Source organism: Anthonomus grandis, chromosome 6 (genome assembly GCF_022605725.1).
Source record: "Anthonomus grandis grandis chromosome 6, icAntGran1.3, whole genome shotgun sequence".
In the NCBI taxonomy this organism is placed as follows: domain Eukaryota; kingdom Metazoa; phylum Arthropoda; class Insecta; order Coleoptera; family Curculionidae; genus Anthonomus; species Anthonomus grandis.
In genome coordinates, this window is record NC_065551.1 from 16814043 (window position 1) to 16834937 (window position 20895).

Sequence of the window (20895 nt, forward strand, 5' to 3'; positions counted from 1 at the left end):
CGTTAGGGTTTGCCATTTCTACAATTCGTTTATAATTTAAAACGGAAACTACCAACATAAACAGCAATTCCGAAGATTAGACGTGGAAAAAAACTAAATAACTACCTGAATTTTTTTCCGCATTCTTTTCATCAACACAGATATCCTGGGCGAACTGTATTTATTGTTATACCTGCTCAGTTATTCATAGTTGCTAAGGAAAATAAAGAATTTATTTTGCCGTCAGTTACATTTGTGACAGTCTTGGAATAGTAAAAATTTATTTGTTGAATTGAAGATTTTACTTCCAAAAAGGTTTACACACTAGCCGAAAGAGTGGAAATTATTCTAATTTATGGTGCCCAAAATCAATGTGCTCGGCAAACTGCCGTCACGTTTAACGCCAGACATCCGGAGAAGATAACTTCGCATAGGTATGTTTTGGACCTTGTTACTAAGTTTACTGAAACTGGATCTGTTGCAAATAAAAAAAGTGATCATCGGCGAATTTTGGATGAAGCCGCTCAAGTTGAAGTTTTGGGTCATTTTGGAATAAATCCTAATACTTCATTACGCAAAATTATTGCTGCCACTGGTATTTCATTAGGTTCTGTTCAGACAGTTACCAAACTTTATAAATTTCATCCATTCAAAATGAAAATATTGCAACCGAAGGCGATTTCGATAGGCGAGTTGAGTTTTGTGAAAAAATGACTCAAGTGATTAACGATTATACTATTCATGTAAAGAATATCTGCTTCAGCGATGAATGCAAATTTTATCTAAATGGATTTGTTAATAAGCATAACTGTAGATATTGGAGCAATGAAAATCCTCATGCATATGTAGAAGGGCATACCCAGTACCCTCAAAAAATTTATGTATGGGCAGGCATTTTAGGAACGAAAGTGATTGGACCATTATTTAATCATGGAAAATTAAATGGAGACGTTTATTTAGATATGTTGGAAAATACCATCAATCCGCTTATCACTGAATCCATTGAAAACCTAATCGATGATGATGGAAACCCTATACTTGATGAAGCTGAAATATATTTCCAGCAAGATGGCGCTCCTCCTCACTATGTTCTTTCCGTTCGGTAATGGCTAGACGACGAGTTTCTAGATAAATGGATAGGGCGAAGGGGCCTATAGAATGGCCTGCTAGATCTCCTGATATAACGCCGTTAGACTTTTTTCTATGGGGTCATTTGAAATCTATTGTGTTTACTCGCCAATCTGAAAGTTTGGATGAACTTCGTCAACGCATTATCGACAGCTGCCATCATATCGCACAACATGTTTTTGAAAATGTCCGTCAGGAATTTGAGCATCGCCTATATCATTGTTTGGCCAAAAACGGACAACATTTTGAACACTTACTGAAATAAAAACTGATATTTTCATGTTTTTGTTTTCTATCTGAACAAATTAAGATAAACAAAGATTTTTCTAATTTTCTCGAAAACGAATCGACCGATTTAAAAAAAAAAAACGTCAAAATAAAAGACTTCGAACGTGACCTTTTAAACAAGCTATTACTCGATACCCCTTGCCATTTAAATATTTTAAGGGGATGACCCTGGAGGGCAGAGGGTGAAGTAATTTTAGGTTAGAAAGTTGTCCCCCTGGACAAACCTTTTGACGTATTTCGGCGTTTTTTTTAAACAGTGGTTTTCGATAAATCGTGGTGGGAAGTTTTCAAATGAACACCCTGTATATACGTTTTGCTCTACTTTGTTTAGTTTAGGTGCTATCTTTGCCGTATCTCTTGTTGACGCATCCTATATACAGAATGTTAATTAAGTATGTTCAATAAATTTGAAAGGCGATTCTTTGAGTAGTTAAGACAAAAAGTTCAAATAAACATGTGTCCCCACCGGCTTCGTTTACGCGATACAAGGTGTTAAGCTTAATTTAAAAAATATGTTTTTCGCGAATATCTTAAATTTCCTATATCCAATTTTTTTTTTTAAATTGACAGTGGAATTTATACTAGTAAGGTGTTTATTTAGTCGTAGTTCAATTATTTTATTTTCCTAAGTTCAATGGCGTCTTGAGCGATACCTAAGTTAATATTTTTGACTAGGAAAATGCACGCCATTGTCTTTTGTACTTTTTTTCTTAAGAAAAATTAAGTGTTTTCATCTCTATTTTTTTATCTTGCTTAGTTTTCTAGAAAAAAAATAGATCCACTTAATTTCACATCATGAGACATCACATTGCCCCCTTCAGCCTCAATACAACCTTCTAGCTGCCTCATCCTCGCTTAGATCACATGAATTAATGATTCTAATCCGTAGATCCTAGGACTACCTACTGATAAAAGTAAATTATAATATTAAATATATATTAAAAGTAAATTATAACTATTTTGCACCAAAACTTATGTTCTGTCAGAACAAAGGTGGGCGAGGCTGAATACTTTCTTCATAACTCTAACTTCCGCACAGGCATACTTTGTATCTCGGAACACAGATAAGGTTATTTCTCACTAGTCAAATAAGAAAAGGATCCACAGAGGATTTGTATTCTTGACCAGTTTTTTGGAAAAAGGCAAATTGGAAGCTACTGATCGTGTTGACCTAGTAGGAAAAACTTCTGAAGTAAACTATGATGTTGCTGCAGTCGAGCTCAAGACTCTGAGCCTCATAGTCATAACTGTGTACCGTCCTCCAGGAGGTGATTTTAATATTTTTTAGACAAGCCTACTTAAAATCACCAATTTTTAACTGTATAAAGATATATGTCAAAGTATTAGAATATTTTAACGTTAATTTGGCCGAAAATAACAACAGGAAACGAGATTTTATTAATGTTTTAGGCGGTAATGGTTTTAGTCAACAAATCCTTGATGGAATAAGTACTTCTGAATCCAGTTACATCTCTGAGTATGGTATTTAACCAGGCTGACAAGTTGTAACAAGCTGAGTTTACAAACGATACTACTGGCCTAATAGGGAGATTGGGTTTATGGATTTTAGGAAAGCCTTTAGGAGTTCTGGGATTCATAGGGTATATTTTTTCTTTCCTAGTATGAAAAAATTCTAAAGTCAGAATGCACCTATCAAGGGTTTGTTTAACCTTGGAGAAAAAAAGAACTAGTAGGGTCTTTGTTTACATTAACAAAGTCACCGGAACCCAAAAAATCCAAAACCTTCTCTATGTAATCATCCCTTTTAAGTATAATCAGGCAATTATCCTTGTCAGCTTTCGAAAGGATTAAATCGTGATTCTTTATTTTAGTTTTAAGAGAAGTTAGATGTTTATTATTAAAATTAGATTTATTAGAATTTAAGTTAATATAAGAATTTAAAAAAATTATTATTTTAGCACGAAAAATATTTTTATTATGAATATCAGTAGTCTGCAAAACATTCTCAGCCTCCACAGCTAAAGTCTCCCGCGTGCGCAAGTCAGTCTTCTTAGAAAAGTTATATTTTAACTTAAGATTCAAAAAACTTTCCTCGTCTGATGTAAAAGCCACATTTGTTAAATTCAAGTATCTTTTTGAAACTAAAAGTGACACTTTCCTAGCTGCCTACTGTATACATTATTATTATTTTGTCTTAAAGATTGAACTTGAGATGTCTTAAGGTGATTTAATTTTACGGTTTAAACAAAAAACGGAGTTTTTAGAAAATATTTTAACCTCATCTCTAAGTGCTGAATCTAAAGTACAAAACTCCCAATGGGTTAAGAATAAGTTCAACGTAAAGTAAAGGTATTTTAGTACAGAATTCACCTTATTCAAGCTTCTATAATGGTTTTTGACTTCCTCCCTCAGCCAAGTTCTTCGGGGCACTTCCAATGCTGTGTCAGAGGAGTTGTTTTGTATGTTGCAACTTAAGTTGACAAATTTCGGTGTTAATCTGTTAATGCTGAAATCTTTGATGACATACGAAGAAATACTTGCTTTAATAACAGTTTTATAAATTTCAGCAATTTTTTATATTTTACAACTTCTGTTCACCAGGTTGCAACTCCAAATCACAAATCTGTAGAAATCACAATTGAATTACTGCACAACAATCCTTCAAGTTTGCCTTTGGCTTCATCACATCAGGCTATTACCCAGGCATGCATGAATAACTTACACCAACATCTTGTAAAAAGAAAGTGAAAAAATACTCTAATAATCACTCTGTCAATTGGTTCGACCCTATCCTTTTAAGAAATAGGTTTAGAAAAAAATACAGAGAAGCCATAAAAAATAAAAAAAGGAGCAAATTTTAATAAACATTCTGATAATAAAGCAAAAGCAGTAGTAAACTAGTATAGAAACATGATGAAGAAGCAGAAGTGGGTATCACAGCAGATGAATTTGGTATGTTTTTTTCTATCATTGCAGAACATAGTTTACAAAATATACCAAATAGTCATGTAGATTCTTTGTATTACATGCAGCTTCTGAATGTGAATATTCCTGGGTTTCTCCTTCAGAAATGTTGGTTTTAAAGAGGTGAGGGATGCCATAATTAAAACCTAAGAATAGCAAAGATGTCTATGATTTTAGAACATAATTAATAACAAAATTAAAGGATACTTTAATTATACCTTTAACTTATCTAATAAATTCACGTATAAGTGAGGAGTGTACTCCAGCTTTTTAAAATAAAAATTTGGGTTTAGATAGCAAAGATCGTCTATAGCAGCGATAATGTCTCTGATGAGTCAGATGTTACTTTGCAGTTATTTATTAAGTGAAATATAGCAAATATAATGAATCTTGTGGAACTCTCTCTTGTAGCAAAATATCTGGTATTTTAAGCATAAAACATGGGACCTCCCTTTTTTTAAATTTATATAAATTACATACACTCATCTGTCAAAAATTAGCTTGTACTTTTTGCTGATGACACAAATGCCTTTTTAAAAAACAAAAAACTGCGATCTCTATTATTAGTGAAATAAATAGTTCATTCATGTTAATGTAAAATTGGTTCAATACAAATATGTTATCATTAAACAACAATAAAAACAAAAAAAATCTATTTAGTCTAAGAAAAATAGAAATACAAAGCCTTACAAATGAATATATCAGTATCTCATAACTATTACGAACAATTTTTAACGATAAAATCAAACATTGAAAAAAACAGAAATAAACTTTAATAGTAATACTGAATTCTCATATAACAACTAATTAAAGAACTAGAATTTGCAAGAAAGTGTAGCAAAAATCGCTCACCTAGCCAGACGATTTTTATCGCAATGATTGCAAATCTCCCAAATGAAGCACAACATAAAATATTGAAGTATTACAATTACATCTGGTCTACGAACTTCTTTCCTGATCCATGGAGACATTCAACACTAATTTCAATTGTAAAACCCGTGAAACCACATACCAATATGGAAAGCTACCGACCTATAACTCTTACAAACAATTTAAGCAAAATTTTAGAAAGAATAGTTAATTTTAGATTGATGTAGTACTTGGAAAAAAACAATCTCATTTATCCCAAATAACTTGGCTTTCGCAAGGAAAGATCTGCAATTGACCTTATAATGGGAGACCATATTACTCTAGATTTTTAGTTGCTGCTTTTCATGACCTAACTCATGCATTTGATGCCACATGGAAATACAATATTATTAAAACTCTTTTTTCTTGGAGAATAAAAGGTCATCTACCAAACTTTATAAACTTTTTTTGGTAAATAGAACCCTCTCCATAAAAATAGCAAATATCCTCTCTTCAATACTTATACTAGAAAATGGTATTCCTCAAGGATCTGTACTCAGGCAAATCTTATTTATGATAGCTATAAACAGTACAAGATCATCTATTCCTCCATATATAAATTACAGAATATTTGCTGATGACGTAGTAATATATCACTCTTCTTCAGATAGCTGAATACGTCAACGAAAATTGCAAAAAACATCAATAATATTACATCTTGGGTACATAAAAATGGATTCAGATTCTCATCAAATAGATCTAATATAACATTATTGAATAGACGAACATTATTAAAATACAAAATTCCAAGATTTCTACAGTAATATCAAATAAATTCTTAGGATTAATTTTATATGATAAAATGACCTGGAAATACCATTTAAAGCACTTAAGTGCGTTGCTGATATAAACCCACTGAAGATGTTAGCAAACTCAAAATGGAGGAGTAATTACAAGACCCCTTCTAAAAATATACACTACCATTATTAGACCAAAAATAGACTATGGTAGTATAGTTTATACCTCTGCAAGGAAGTCATATGTAAATACAATAAATCCCATAAAAAAATCTATACCTTAGAGTATATACTGGAACGTTCCCAAGTAGTCTAATTACCAGCTTAAATTGTATAACAGAAATCACCCCTCTCGACATCAGACGCACACAACTAATTCTAAAATGTTCAACTAAACTATGGTGTCAACCAAGTCATCCATTATATAAAAAAATTTCAAACACAAATACCAGAATATTTAGATACTCGAAGCAATCAAACTATTCCACCTAATATAATACTATCGAAATCACTCAAAATATATCATATAAAACTCCCTGAAGTAGGCCATTATACCAACTATAACTTTCCACCTGGGATATACCTTAATATAGATAGAAAGTTAAATCTAACTAAAGTCAATAAAGAATACACTCATCATAAAATTATAAGAAATAAATTTTACACCATTATTAAGAATAATTACTCCGATCACATCATAATTTTTACAGACGGATCAAAGACAAATTCACATACCAGGTCAACTTTTTTCTTAAGACATTTTTTACAAAGCTGTGAGACAAATTTAAATAGCAATATACTTACAGCAGAGCTAAATGCTATTGTAGAAGCAATTACTTTCATAAAAACATCATCTTTTAGGAAATTCTTAATTGCTTCAGACTCTCTCAGCCCATTACACACTTTTAGAAGGTATAGTTGTGAACACCCAGCTTTCATAAATATTCAAAATGACATAATCAAATGCAATAGAAATGGTAAAAATATTAGTTTTATCTAGATTTCCAGTCACATAAGTATTTATGGGAATAAAACCACTGATAACATGAGAAAAAATGCAACTAGCATTTACTCTAGACTATCAAATACCTTTTACTACAGAGATCTATTCCTGCAAATAAATAACAAAATACAGAAATTAACCCAATTCAAACTAGATTTAGACGAAACCGACAATAAACTTCCTGAGATAATGAAAATACAGCCTGCGCCTTACTTATATGTAAATTTAAATAAAAAAGATCAAGCAATAATTTTTAGAATCAACCAATATGCTCCTTTTGCCAACGACCATAATCTCACCATATAACATATTTTTTCACATTGCAATAGACTACATACATTAAAAATAAAACACAATTTACCAATCACCACTAACCTAAAACGTATACTGGAACCAAACGAAGAAAATATAAATAATATAATAAAATTTTAAAAGGAAGTGAATCTATATAATAAAATATGAAAATGTTATAAGCATAGGAAAAAAAAATTGTACAGGGCGCTAAATGGCCCCAGATGCTGATGCGCCTTTACAACACTTAAATTCTCTCTCTTTTCCTTATAAATGAAATTTCTAATACAAAATCTTTTGGGGGTACATTTAGCCATATAATATTTAAATTTTTAATGAAATATATTGATCACACTGATAAAAAATTTAATTCTTCCACTTTCCTTCTCAGATATATGAAATCACTTGTCGACAAAGACTATTGACAGTTTACCATGCATTCTTTCAAATTCATGGTGATTCTGCAGTTTTGGCTGGCATCCCTTAACTAAGAGAATTTTTTCACTATAGAGTGGGTTAGAGGGGTTATTCGTATGATCCAAGATCTGGATTACAGGACTGATTTGAGGATATCTTTTATTGAACTCAAAATTTTATTTCTTCCCTCCCTATACATAGGTGAGGTCTGATTTATACTTTAATGAAATCCCAATCAATTTGCAATGCAAAGTAACTGCCATAATCATAATACTACACTAAATTAAGACTTAAGGGTAAAGGTAAAATGAAAAGCCTGCAGTCTCCCTTATTTATTAAACATTTAGTTGTTTAAAAATATATACAGTATATACCGTTTGGTCCTTGTCAACAACAGAATGTAAATAAATAAAATTAAAAATAAAAAAAAACAATAATAATAAATAGAGGGTTTTTTGACATGAAATCAAACCCTGGGGCATATTTCCAATACCAATTTTAAATCTTTTATCCCCTTATGATGGACACCATTGTGTCCGAAACATGTAGGGAACTTTAAATAACTAAATATTTAATAAATAAGTGGAGGGAGACTGCAGGATTTTCATTTTGATAAATCTACGACTCCACTGCAAGTATGGACTATTTCTTTATCCAAGGGTTACTTATGTAAGATTTAATATATCATGTATAAGTACCAATTATTTTTGACCTGCATTTTTTAACAATTGCCTAGACATATTCGAAAAATAAATGAAAACCATTTTTACAACTGTGTGAAAAAATATTTGTTATAAGACATCTAGACATCAGTAATAAAAATGATCTAGACATTAGGAATAAAATAAAACAATGATATAGAAAATAGAGGAAAAAGTTGAATTCTTATTTACATCTCCCTGTATCAGTTTATGAATTAGAAGTGAATGGGAATTAAGTGATATTTTTCTTGTATAATCAGACCAACTAAACCTGAAAAACACTATTTCTAGATGTTCCAGACATTAGTAAGAAAATGAAACATTGATATAGGAAATAAAGAAAAAACTTGAATTCTCATTTATACATCCCTATCTCATTTTAAAAATGAGAAGAGGATAAGAATAAAGTGAAAATTTTCTTACAGCTTAAATGAATTTTTAGGTTTTAATAAGTCAGTTTAATCTTTGTATACCAACGTTTTAAGGTGTCTCCAGAAAAAATCACCTGAATGATTCATGTTTGATGAGTAAGAAGGCCAGAGTTGTAGGTCTGCTTTCCCAATAGATCAAATATGATAACTTGTATCCAAACATTGCCACACCACTATACTAAACTGTGGTGGAGCCTGATGGCTCATCTACCACATACGAATTTTTTCCATGACTGGAAGTTATTCTTAAAGTCCAAGTAAAACAAACTCTAAAGATCTTTAATATTCTTTTCCAATTAATAAGACAACGTTTTATATCAGTATAATCATTAAAAAAAATCTCTCCAATAAGGCTAAGTAAAAAAAATATGGCCCAATAAAGATAATAATCGCCAATAATTCCAGCTTCAAAGAAAATTATTTTTTCATAGAAAATAATGGCGTGTCGGTTATCTTCGGCCTACATATGATTGCTGTAAAAATTAATAATTAAATTTTAATAAAAACAAGTTTCATCAATAATATTTGGTTTAGTAAACCTGAATTTTTTTAAATATTTTACTTTGTAAACAATCAGAAAAAGCTAGTCTTAAAGGCAAATCCCTAGGTAATAGAGCTTGTATACGTTGAATATAATAGGGATATATTGGTCTCTGGATTAAAATCTGCCACACAGTGATATGCTTAATATATAATTCATCAGATGTTCTCCTGAGTGCTCGTATTAGTTGAGTATAGCTATAGACCTCTGGATAACAAACCCTCGATCTTTTGAAGCTGCCTATTTCAGAAAATCAATATAAAAGTTTTTCTGTTACGTATTATAAGCCAAGGAAAGCTTTCTCTATGAATGCATCTTGCAGCGTTAGCTTTTCAATGAGCCAGTCCATAATAAAAATGCATATATGCCATTTTACTATTTGTAAATTGAACCATTCTATATAAAAGGTTATGATTCAGTTCATAGCTGGTTATTTAAAAAATAACTACCAAAAACTAATAATAAATTAACAAAGTTAACAACATTTACAATCAGCAATAGAAATTTGTTGCAGTAATTTTAAAAGACAATCCTTAATTATTATCTACTACGTATTTCTCAGTTACCTACTATTAAGTTAAAACCATTAATTAAGATGCTAAAATAAAGCATTTTAATTAATAGTTTACCTTAATTTAATTTATTGTTTATTAAAATCTGTTGTTACTGTTATAAAATTTTTAATAAAAAAAATATGTAAAACATGAAACCGTTGATTGAATAATAGGATTGAATACTATTAATCAATCAACGATGAAACTTTCGAAAACAAAACCTTTAATATGTGTCTTGTGTGATCTCCAGATATGCGCTCTAGATATGAGCTAATTGCATTAAATTTTTTGTATCGAAAAAAATACAAGAGACAAAAAAGGTGTATTTTTAGTTCGTTTACCTAAGAATTTGAAAAATCCATAAAAGTCAGTTTTGTACATTTTTCTAATTAAAAAATAGTCATTTAGGTACTGCGAAGGACATCACTGCATTAAAAAAATGTAATTAAACTAGGACTAAGTTAACACCTTACGAATATAAATTTTACCACAAATTACAACAAAATTTAATAAAAAATATTTAAGATATTCAAAAAAAATATTTAAGTTTAAGGGGATATCTCGTAAACAAAGCCGTTGCAGATACATGTTTATTTGAACTTTTTGCCTTAAAATTACTCAAAGAATAGTCTGTCAAATTTATTATACATACTTAATTAACACTCTGTAAATATAGAGTCTATATTAAATACTTGTATATATAAATAATTTATATCTTAATACTATTATAAATATTTTTTTAGCTTAAATATACTTCTATTCGAATTGTATCTTAACAAATTTTATATACAATGCGACCAAAAGCAGGTTGTTTGTTAGTTTTTGGAAATGCTTTAATTGAATTTGGAATTGAATCTGCCTTTGCTAAGCACCCAGCTTATATTTACAAAAAAAATCGGATTTTTTCCAATTCCTGACCTTTGGGCTGCACCGTATTAAAACTTAATGGTTTGTTAAATGCTAAAAATAAAATATAGTCATACACTAACTGAGCTTATAATTACACATATATAATTACTAAATATATAACAAAAAAATTGTATATAAACTTATTCAGATAATATATGCCAGAATTGAGTATGTTCCATGGGATTGGATAGAGCTGTATTCCATTGTGTTAAGGATTTACCCCTAGTGAACATGTAGGATCCTAAAACGATCTTCCCGATAAGCTTATCTGAAAAATATGAAAAATGTTTACACCTAAGTAAGATTGTGTAGTAAATTACTTATACTACGATTTCTAAAAACACATATAAACAAGACATCGAGTATTCGAAAAATTTAAAAGGGTAATATTAGAAACCTCATTTCCGTTCTCTATCTAATAAAGAAACGCTTTTTTTTACTTTCATTATACAGGGTGTTAAAAATGGTAAGATTCTGCATAGGTAGTCCGCCCCCTAGAAAATAAAATTGTCCAGATATGTCTATGATTAAAAAGCTCTGTTAACTTTCCTTGTCTTTATACGTCATATATGTAATTATTATATTGCATATTATTCATATTTATTACGTAATTATTGCATCTGATTAAATCAGACTGAAGTGAATTGGTATGGGCCCTACTTTCCTCATAATTTCCGTCAAACCAATTAAATTACATATGCGGTTACTTTAAGGTTAATTTGCATTAAAATTAGCAGTTTTATTTTTATTAATTTAATAATAGTTTACTTACATCCTTGTTACAGGGTGTGAGTCCATGAGTTACTTTAAGAAAAAACTTATTTTCAACATATTTTAAGAACCTCATGATTTCTGATGACCGTGATAAAAGTTTAAAAAAAGAAAATTTTGTAGTTTTCTTAATTTGTAATAATCAAGAATCATTTTTTTTATGTAACTTATCATTAAATATTTGCCGGTGAAGTTCCCTGCAGGACAAATATGTTTAAAATGATCATAAATCGTATGCTATATAGCTCTATAAAAAATTTTTTTTGTTGTAAAATTTGATATTATACGATTTTATCTATTGTGCATAAGCTCAAAAGAGCCCACGCTAATAAAATATGTTTATTTCATTAAACTCATTTATTAGTTTCATCTAAGTATATAAAATTATTTTATTAATACTTTGTTAGTAATAACAAAATAGCACTAATATAACTAAACGAAGATATAATACTCCTGTTTAAAATCGTTTTATAAATATTATAACGGGAGACCTGCACGCAAAAATTGGAAAGACTACAGAGGAAGAGAAACGCATTGGAAATTTTGTATTGGAAGTCAAAAATAATAGAAGCAATATGTTAGTAAATTTGCTAAACACTGAAGAGTTATATTGCCTTAACCCCTTATAGAACGACCCTGCATAGAAAATGGATATGACGAAGCCCAGCTAACAAAGTAAAAATCTGTCAAGATGTCCTAAATCAAATTGATACCGATAGCGATTACAGGGTAAGCAATTTTGAAATTTAAGCTAAAATTGGAGATAAACAAGAGATAAAACAAGCAGATATTATCTCTCCTAAATTGTTAACCTTGACCTTGGAAGACATGTTTAAAAAGCTACCATTGGAATGATTATTGTACTCATCACTAGAGATGTAAGTGAGCTTCAAATTATGTTTCAACAACTAATTGAAGTCAAATCGGTATGGAAAGGAACTACGAAAAAACAACATCTAATAAATATACGAATTGGAAGTGTTGTAAAGAATTTAAAAACTCAGCGATACATATATCTGGGACATAAGATCAGAATAGGAAAGGACAATCAGACAGCGGAATTTAAAAGAAGAATTGCATGAACGTGGGCTATATTTGGGACGATATAATAATAATAATATATATATATATATACGGGGTGTCCCAAAAGTATGGACACACCCAAAAATCTTGGGAAATATGGGCGCTAGAAAAAATCTTTAAATACAAAAGTTTTGGGGAATCAATCGGTGCATCTGATGGTGATCTTAAACTGGACCTTGAGCCTGACCTTCAAGGTTATTTGAAGATCAAAGCGATTTTTTCAAATGAGAACCCCTATTTTTGACACCGGATTCTGAAAGAGCGGAAAATTTTACGTTCGGGTATGTATTGAGGTATGAGGTTGAAATAAACCCAAGAGGTCAAATAGAGGTCAAATAATAAGGATTTCCATTTAAAGAAGCGAGGTCAACCTTCAAATGACCTTGAAAATGAGGTTCAACGTCAAATCCAAGGTCACCGTTGGGTTTTTCGTTAGGACTTACCTAGGGTATGATCTTTATTTGTTTTCTTTTACCACTGAACTCGCGAGATTTTTAAGAAGTCATTATTTGACCTCTCGGGATTACTTCAACCTCATACCTCAATACATACCCGGACGTAAAATTTTCCGCTCTTTCAGAATCCGGTGTCAAAAATAGGGGTTCCCATTTGAAAAAAATCGCTTTATATATAGGCTTATAAATTTTCTTAATAAAATTAAGAAAATTTATAAGCCATACCTATTCTGATGGTTGAGCTGATTACACCTATAATGATTATTATTTAGGGAAACATTACTTCAGCTTTGTTGCCCAATGAATTTTATTGATATTATAAGTATATATTTAATCTCATTTTTGATGAGCAAAAAAAAATTCCAAAATTAAGATTTAATAAACGTCTTTTTTTCAATTCAATTTTGTCCTACATTTACACAAAATATATTATATTTATATATATATTATATATATATATATATATATATATATATATATATATATATACATATATATATATATATATATATATATATCTATATATATATATATATATCTATATATATATATATATATATATATATATATATATATATATATATATATATATATATAGTATATATATATATATATGTTAGCAGTGGTTATATTCAAAACGAACCGCCCTTAATAACTTCTTGAGAAAATAAAAACAAAAAAAAATGTTTGAGACTGTAAGGCAACCATTTGACCTACCAAAGCGTAAGATATATTTTTGCTCACTATTCGCTTATACGTCAACCGATTTTGTTTTTTTCGGTTTGTTTATATATGATAATATATATATCCTTTAAAATGATGTATCACACTTTAGTATTCACATTTTAGCTCACCATTCGCTGATATGTCAACGGTTTTATTTTCTTTTGGCATATCACAGTGAGGTTAGCTGGCTGGATGGATGTGATTGACAGAACTTTGTCAAATATAAAATTAAACGTCCCCCTGAATATCTAGTTTGACGTATTTTTTTAAGAAGTTATTAAGGGTTGTTCGTTTTGTAATGAAGGCACTGCATATGCAAAAGAATTTCCAATTGACGTCATCAATCAGGTTATAATTGACGCTCCTGAAGAACTGAAGTCCAGAAATCTGACAAAATCACATTTTTTCAAAAAATGTTAAAACTTGGCCTTTTAATTAATGTGCTAAACACATGTTGATGTTATTCTTCAACACATTCAATTACAGCGAATTTTTCTTTCGATCAAACTTGCACAAATTCATTTAATTTGAATTTTATTATCGTCAAGTTGGTCAAATTGCGTCGTATCTCGCGACGCTGCCGTTCATTGCTTGACATTTATACGAATTGATTGCGCAATTTCGTGTGTAAATATTTTTATTCTTTCGGTGATTTTGATCATTATCAACTGTTTTTCTAAAAATAAAACCTTTTTACATTTAATTTTTCGAAGCAGACTTTATTTTCACTTATTTTAAAGGAGAACGTGAAAATGATGGCCTACTATTACCCTTAGTTGCAGTTAGAGAAGTAACATTTTATTCCTACGTATAAAAGTTTCAAATTTAATTTCATTTTTTGTGATTTATAGCGGGTGACTGATGCACTTCACCTAAATATGTCCACTGTTAGTGCAATTTCAAAGACCGTTAAAAGTAATAAACTTTTGAAATTACCTAAAAAGAAGCGATCTCACGCTAAGAGGGTTACAAAAGTGGAAACTTTTAATACGGGGGCGATTCGTGAGACTATTTATGAAATGAAAGAAACTAGTAACTATTGACAATTTAATGATTAATAAATGTTATTAATAGAAATAATTTTTCTAGAGCAAAACGTGGCTCTAGCAACTTTACATGTAAAACTAAGGGGAAAGTAACTATTTGAAGGTTGTAAAATTAAAATGGAAATAAGGCGAACCAAGAAGGGGTCTTATGGAACTTTTCCACGTGGATTTCAAACGAATTGTTTTTTTCGAGGACTATATGAGAGAGAAAGAAGAATCCATTTATCAATTTGTTTATCTTGATGAAACTCTTGGCAGGATAATAACAAAAGAAGTGTGAAATCCACAAAAGTGGATGACAAAAGGTCCATATATATTCATACATCATATCTACTTACGTGAAATAAAAGTTTTTTTTTTCAGAGACATAATACTTCATGCTGGTAATAAATAGGGATTCATTGAGGGTGCTAAGGCTGTTTTTTCTTTAAAGAGTGAATTAAGTGATTACCATGGAGAAATGAATCAGCAAAATTTCTTGAATTGGTTCGAAAACCAATTTTTAAAGAATCTTATTCAGCCTTCAGTAATTGTGATGGATAAATGGGGCATTATCACAGCATGCTGTTAGAGAAAACACCCAATTTTTCATGGAATAAGTCTTTCATTCAAGAATGAAATTGAATTTAATTACAAAAGTGTTGTAGCTAGGTACAAACAAACAAACAATTTTATAATTTAAGTTAACTTAATTTTTTTCCTTTTTTAGATACGAACCCCAAAAAAATATATTGTAGATGACATGGCTAAAAAATATGGGCATAGTCTCACAATTGCTTCCATACCATTGTATGTTCAATCCAATCGAGCTTATTTGGGGGATTGCAAAGAATTACTATAACAACCATATTGGTCGAGATGGTGGTACAGGGATTGCTTGTTTGAGGATGTCAAAGGAATCACTTGGCACTCTTACTTCAGAAATGTGGAAAGACTTAGTAAGATACACGGAAGAAGAAATAAGAAAATGGTACGAAAGAGAACATGTACATACTTGACAGCCTTAATATTTAACCGCATATTATTAATTGAGATGATAGCAATTCGAGTGATTCTGAAAATGATTCAGATAGCTTAGAACTTCTTTTTTTGATGAAATTATTTATATTACTCTGTATGTTATAACCATGGTCAGAGTAATCTTTCTTATATTACACTTCTTCGTTAAAATAAATTCAAATATAATCAAACATTTTAAATGTATTTCCTAAAAATATATAGCATTGATTTATTTATTATTTTCATCAGTAGATAAATTAAAAAAAAACAATAAACGGTATTTTTTAATTTAATGTTATTTGTAAATTGTTTTTGAAGGTGGTAGACAATGGTACAGTGAAAACATCTTGTCGAACTTGCATTGTCTTATTTATTTAATGTAACACTACGTTTCGGTTGGTAAGTATCTCCAACCGTTATCAAGTGTAAACTGGACTATTATATAGTGGTAAACTTTTTTATTTGTAAATTGTTAGCAATATGCTATTTTTATTAATAAAAAATAACCTAATATTTTGGTTTTATCATCACAAGCTAGCAACCGTTTCGCCATTCCACGTCACTCAAGGGATATAACGTAAATTGGAAATTGTTTTGATTTCTCTATATATACTATATATTTATAAATATATTTATTTATTGTTATATATATATATATGTATAAATATATATATATAAAGGATATTTCGGAAAATGTGGGAAAGCTCTCGGATTCAGGTAGAAAATAAATAAATATTATGGAACTCTCAGGTATTTTACAACCACTTTAAAGTACGTGGTATAATTTAATAAAAATTTTACGTGATCAACACTACTAAGAACCTCTTAAAACTGAGTCCTTAAAACAGGCAGAAAAGGTTGTACAAAATATTCACGCAGGCTTTTATTACTTTTGACAAAAAATCATAAGAAATATTTTGCTAAAAACAAAATTAATTTGGAGATCAAATTTGATCCATAAACCTTCGTCTTAATCACCGTTTTCGCAAAAAAAAATCATTAGTTTATTGAGGCTCTGCTTTTGATATTCGATACGATAAGTCACTGGCTAAAATAAAATAATCTTTTCTTCTCAAAATCACTTACGGCCTTTTATTAAACCCTATATAATAATAGCATGAAGAAAAACTAGTAAACATTCTATCCACTTTTGCAGCATACATGAACAACAAAATCCTATAAGAGCACATGCAAAGAACGTTCTAAATGGATGCTGTAACAAACAAGCGACACGCACCCTTACCATATCCGCTGGTATGTTGGAAAACGTGGAAAGCTAAGCTGCTGATGTCGGCCTGGGCGGGTGCCATTTTAAAATTAAAACCCTCGGCAAAAGACACGTTACCATCCCTTGAGGGTTTTGCGATGTTAGTGCGTTTTTCTTTGACCGCCCTGTAGTGCTGGTGCAGGGTAAGACGCACGTAGGCCTCGTGTTTATCTCCTTGGAACTAAAACAATTGGAATAAAAGTCATATAATAAACCAATTTAATGTTTTAATAGAGAAATTAAATAAGGTAGAGTAAATAAAAACTTTATCTTTAGGCATGATGATCTGTTTTAGATCCCACATGTTGAACACATGAGGGAAATTAAAATCTTGCTGAAATAACGATGTTTGTCATATGAAGTGATATTAGAATTAGGTAATAGTGATTGAAACACAAGAAAAAATTGTAATTTTTTTTTATTATTGTGAATTGGTGACCAAAAATTGTAAATAAGATGCAATGTTTTGTGTTAAATTGGTCAAATGCTGAAAAAGGCTATTTATTTTTAGCCAGCGTTTTAAATTATATTTAATTCATCTTCAGGGATCTACAATAAATGAAAAAAATAGTGTGTAACAATTTTTTAAAAATAAACTATAAAAACCAGACCAATCAAAAGATATAATTATAATTTGCACTACTCAAAACCCACTTACAACTTTTTTGTCAATAAAAGTATGTTTGTAAATACATTTTATAGAGGCAACACACTTAACGTAAACTCCCAAATCATATTTTTGATGAGTTTAATGAAACACAATGTCTGGTTTTGAAATAAATGTACAAGTCAACAAAAATTTAAACAAATACTAAAAAATTCTCCAAACATGAAGAATGGTTTGTAAATTTGTAAAATGCAGATGTACCACAGAATGTTTATATCTTCTTCGGTTGAGGTTACAAGTTTAATTTGCATTATAATTCAAAATTCCTCCTTCTGAAAAACATGATTATTAACGTAGAATATATTTTGTGTAAAATATCGGATTTCGAAGATCAATTCACTAAACGAAATTCTATTATCCAAATCATTACCTATTACCATTATTAATTACCACATCAGAGATTATTACCATAAACTCTAAACTATTTCAAAAGTCAAACGACACTACTTAACTGTTTTAAAGTAAATTCATTAAAATAAAAAAGTGATTTAAAAAAAAAAACCTTATTACTAACAAAAGCTGATAAAGGTAAGACAATATTTTTAAACGATCCCACAAGAAAGATACAAAACAAATATATCAAACTATTGATACACTTCTCAAAAAAAAAAAATTATTCAGTAGCTAAATACAGTGGCCAGGTACTAGTCCAATATCCTCAATCATTCTCTAAATTAATTTGTATATCCTCTAGGTAGTCCTACAAATAATTGTTAAGAAAATGAATAGTTGCCAGTTCAACCCTTGAGAAATGGAAAAAAAAAACGTGAATCACAAACATTAATATCAATAATTTCGTTGCCAAATCTAACGGCAGCGAATTAGTTCCAGTGATATCTTTGGACCAGGTATTTCTAGTTACAAGTATCCCCATTGATCCGACTAGATAATTTCATTAAGCGATGGTCAATGATATCACCTAATACCACACTATCTTTAAGTGACTTTTTATCTTTGATTTTTGTATTGAAAATAGTTATTTCGAATTCAACGGAGACTTCTATTAACAAAAAATCGGATTCCATTTGGAAAGATCCATTCTATGTCACCGATTTGCTCAGATATAGTGGTACCAGAATTACAAAATACTTATCTGAGTACACTATTTATATATATGGATATGTTTATCCCGACTTTTATACCTACGAGGGTGTAATGACGAGATGCTTCAAGCTTTTATTTTATTTCACCCAAGACTAGAGCTTACTGTAGTACTTTCAGAGAATTACTCAATTGCATTTTTGGCCACTACAGATATAAATGATAACAATACATTCCTCGTAGACGGGTATGAATAAGCTACATTTTCAGAGAGATTCATAAACTATTTTTTAAGCCATTAACTCCAAAAAAAATGAACAGTACTCGAATAGTCATATTATTGGAGCCTTTTGTGTGGCACTTAAATCAGAAACAGTCTTACCACTAACCAAAACTCTTTATTTGACCCTCGACACGCGTTTCGCTAACGATGTTAGCATCTTCGGGAGAAGATTAAAAATGGATGGATTATTCTAAATTTAAAAAATCGTGCAATATCCCCCTCATGCCAACAATTTCATAAAAATATATGAAACTCATTCAACAATTCTTAACTAAAAATAATTACCCGCATTTTTTTATAAGACAGGTACTATCATCATCTGTTTTTATGATGATGATAGTCTGTCTCGTCCACTGCTAAATACAAATCTCTCTTAATAATGTGTAATTTTTCAGGTTCTGAGTGGTATAAAACCAGTTTGCCGAAATGCGTTTCACATCATCTGTCCATGTGGTTTGTGGTCATCTCTGGTTTCTGAATTTATTTTGTTCTCTGGGTGCCTATTCTATAATTCTTTTGCTCCATTTTTCATGTAACATACTTGCTACATCAGCCTAACCCTGTTTCAAGCAAGCCATTGGCTCTACCGTATCTATAACTCTGGTTTTTCGTGGTACTGTTTCAGCAATATCCCATATTGTAATTTCCATTAGAGAATGTTCCATGGCGCGTTGTGTAACTCTGATTTTTAAATTGTCCAAACCGTAAGTAATGACAGGCAGTATGTATTGATCAAAAACTTTGTGTTTAAGGTACAACGAAATCTCTGACTTATGGAAAATATATTTCAGTTTTCCATAAGCTGCTCATATTACTCATGTTAGTTCAATTCTTCGCTCGATTTCGCGTGTTTAATTATATCTACCGGTATTGATCTCATACCCTAGATATATATAGGATATCACTGCGAAGATCTCTTTTTCCTGTACCAGAAGGTTTTGGCTAGAAACCAAATTCATCAGGAATTTCGTTTTTGATACATTGATTTTGAAACCAACTTTGTGTGAGGCAGATGTCAGTTTTGGCAACGTTGTATTTTAAATTTATAGTCTTATGCTTTCTGTTGTTTGGTTATAGATATGTTGTGGGATGGGAGAGTATCTACTGTCAACTTGGCAGTCAACAAGTGCATTGAATGTATTGTTATGCCTGATAGAGTCAAAGGCTTTTTTATAGTCCACTACCACTATTACGAACGGCTTGTTATATTCGACGGACTTTTCTATTAAGGCTTCAATAATCTACAGATGGTCATTAGCTCCGTACCCGATCTAAAAACCTACTATTTTGGAAGCTAATAGAAGTCAAGTTTAGATTCAAGGCATCTAGTAATAATATTGGTAAATAAATTTAATTTATTATTAAAAAATTAATCTCTAACTATAGGTTCACATTTCTCGTTTTCTGCATGAAAACTAGTATGTCATTATGCCAATTGTAAGGGCTGTTGTTTCTATAAAACATTTATTTAATAATACTGTTATTGCCTTTAATGATATCTCTCCGCCTTCCTTTACTATCCTATACTTTACTATTCCTCGATCGTAATATAACAGATAAAGAAAACCTCTACCGTTGGTATACATATCTTTTCGAATTGCCTTTGATACGCCTTTGCTTTTGTCTTTTCTGTTTGGAGATTATATGCTCTTTAAAGTGATATAATAATTGATACATATCGCAATATTGATGTTGCCACTTTCCAAAATGTTCGAGAAGAGTTCTCCAATAGATTATTTTACTG

At 30.4% G+C, this 20895-nt stretch overlaps 1 protein-coding gene across 2 annotated transcripts in view; it reads right to left on the reverse strand.

Annotated features, from left to right (window-relative positions):
- Positions 1-10498: 10498 nt before the first annotated feature.
- Positions 10499-20895, reverse strand: part of LOC126738060 (synaptotagmin-15-like) — a 196081-nt gene continuing 185684 nt past the window's right edge. Inside the window, exons 9-10 of one of the 2 annotated variants that reach the window (XM_050443240.1) lie at positions 17137-17341; positions 10499-11081 (exon numbers count right to left, since the gene is read on the reverse strand). In XM_050443240.1, the coding sequence (XP_050299197.1) occupies positions 10954-11081; positions 17137-17341 (333 nt within the window). In that variant the 3' untranslated portion in view covers positions 10499-10953. Of the gene's footprint in view, positions 11082-17130; positions 17342-20895 lie in introns of both variants that reach the window. The other variant, XM_050443239.1, reaches the window with a different exon arrangement.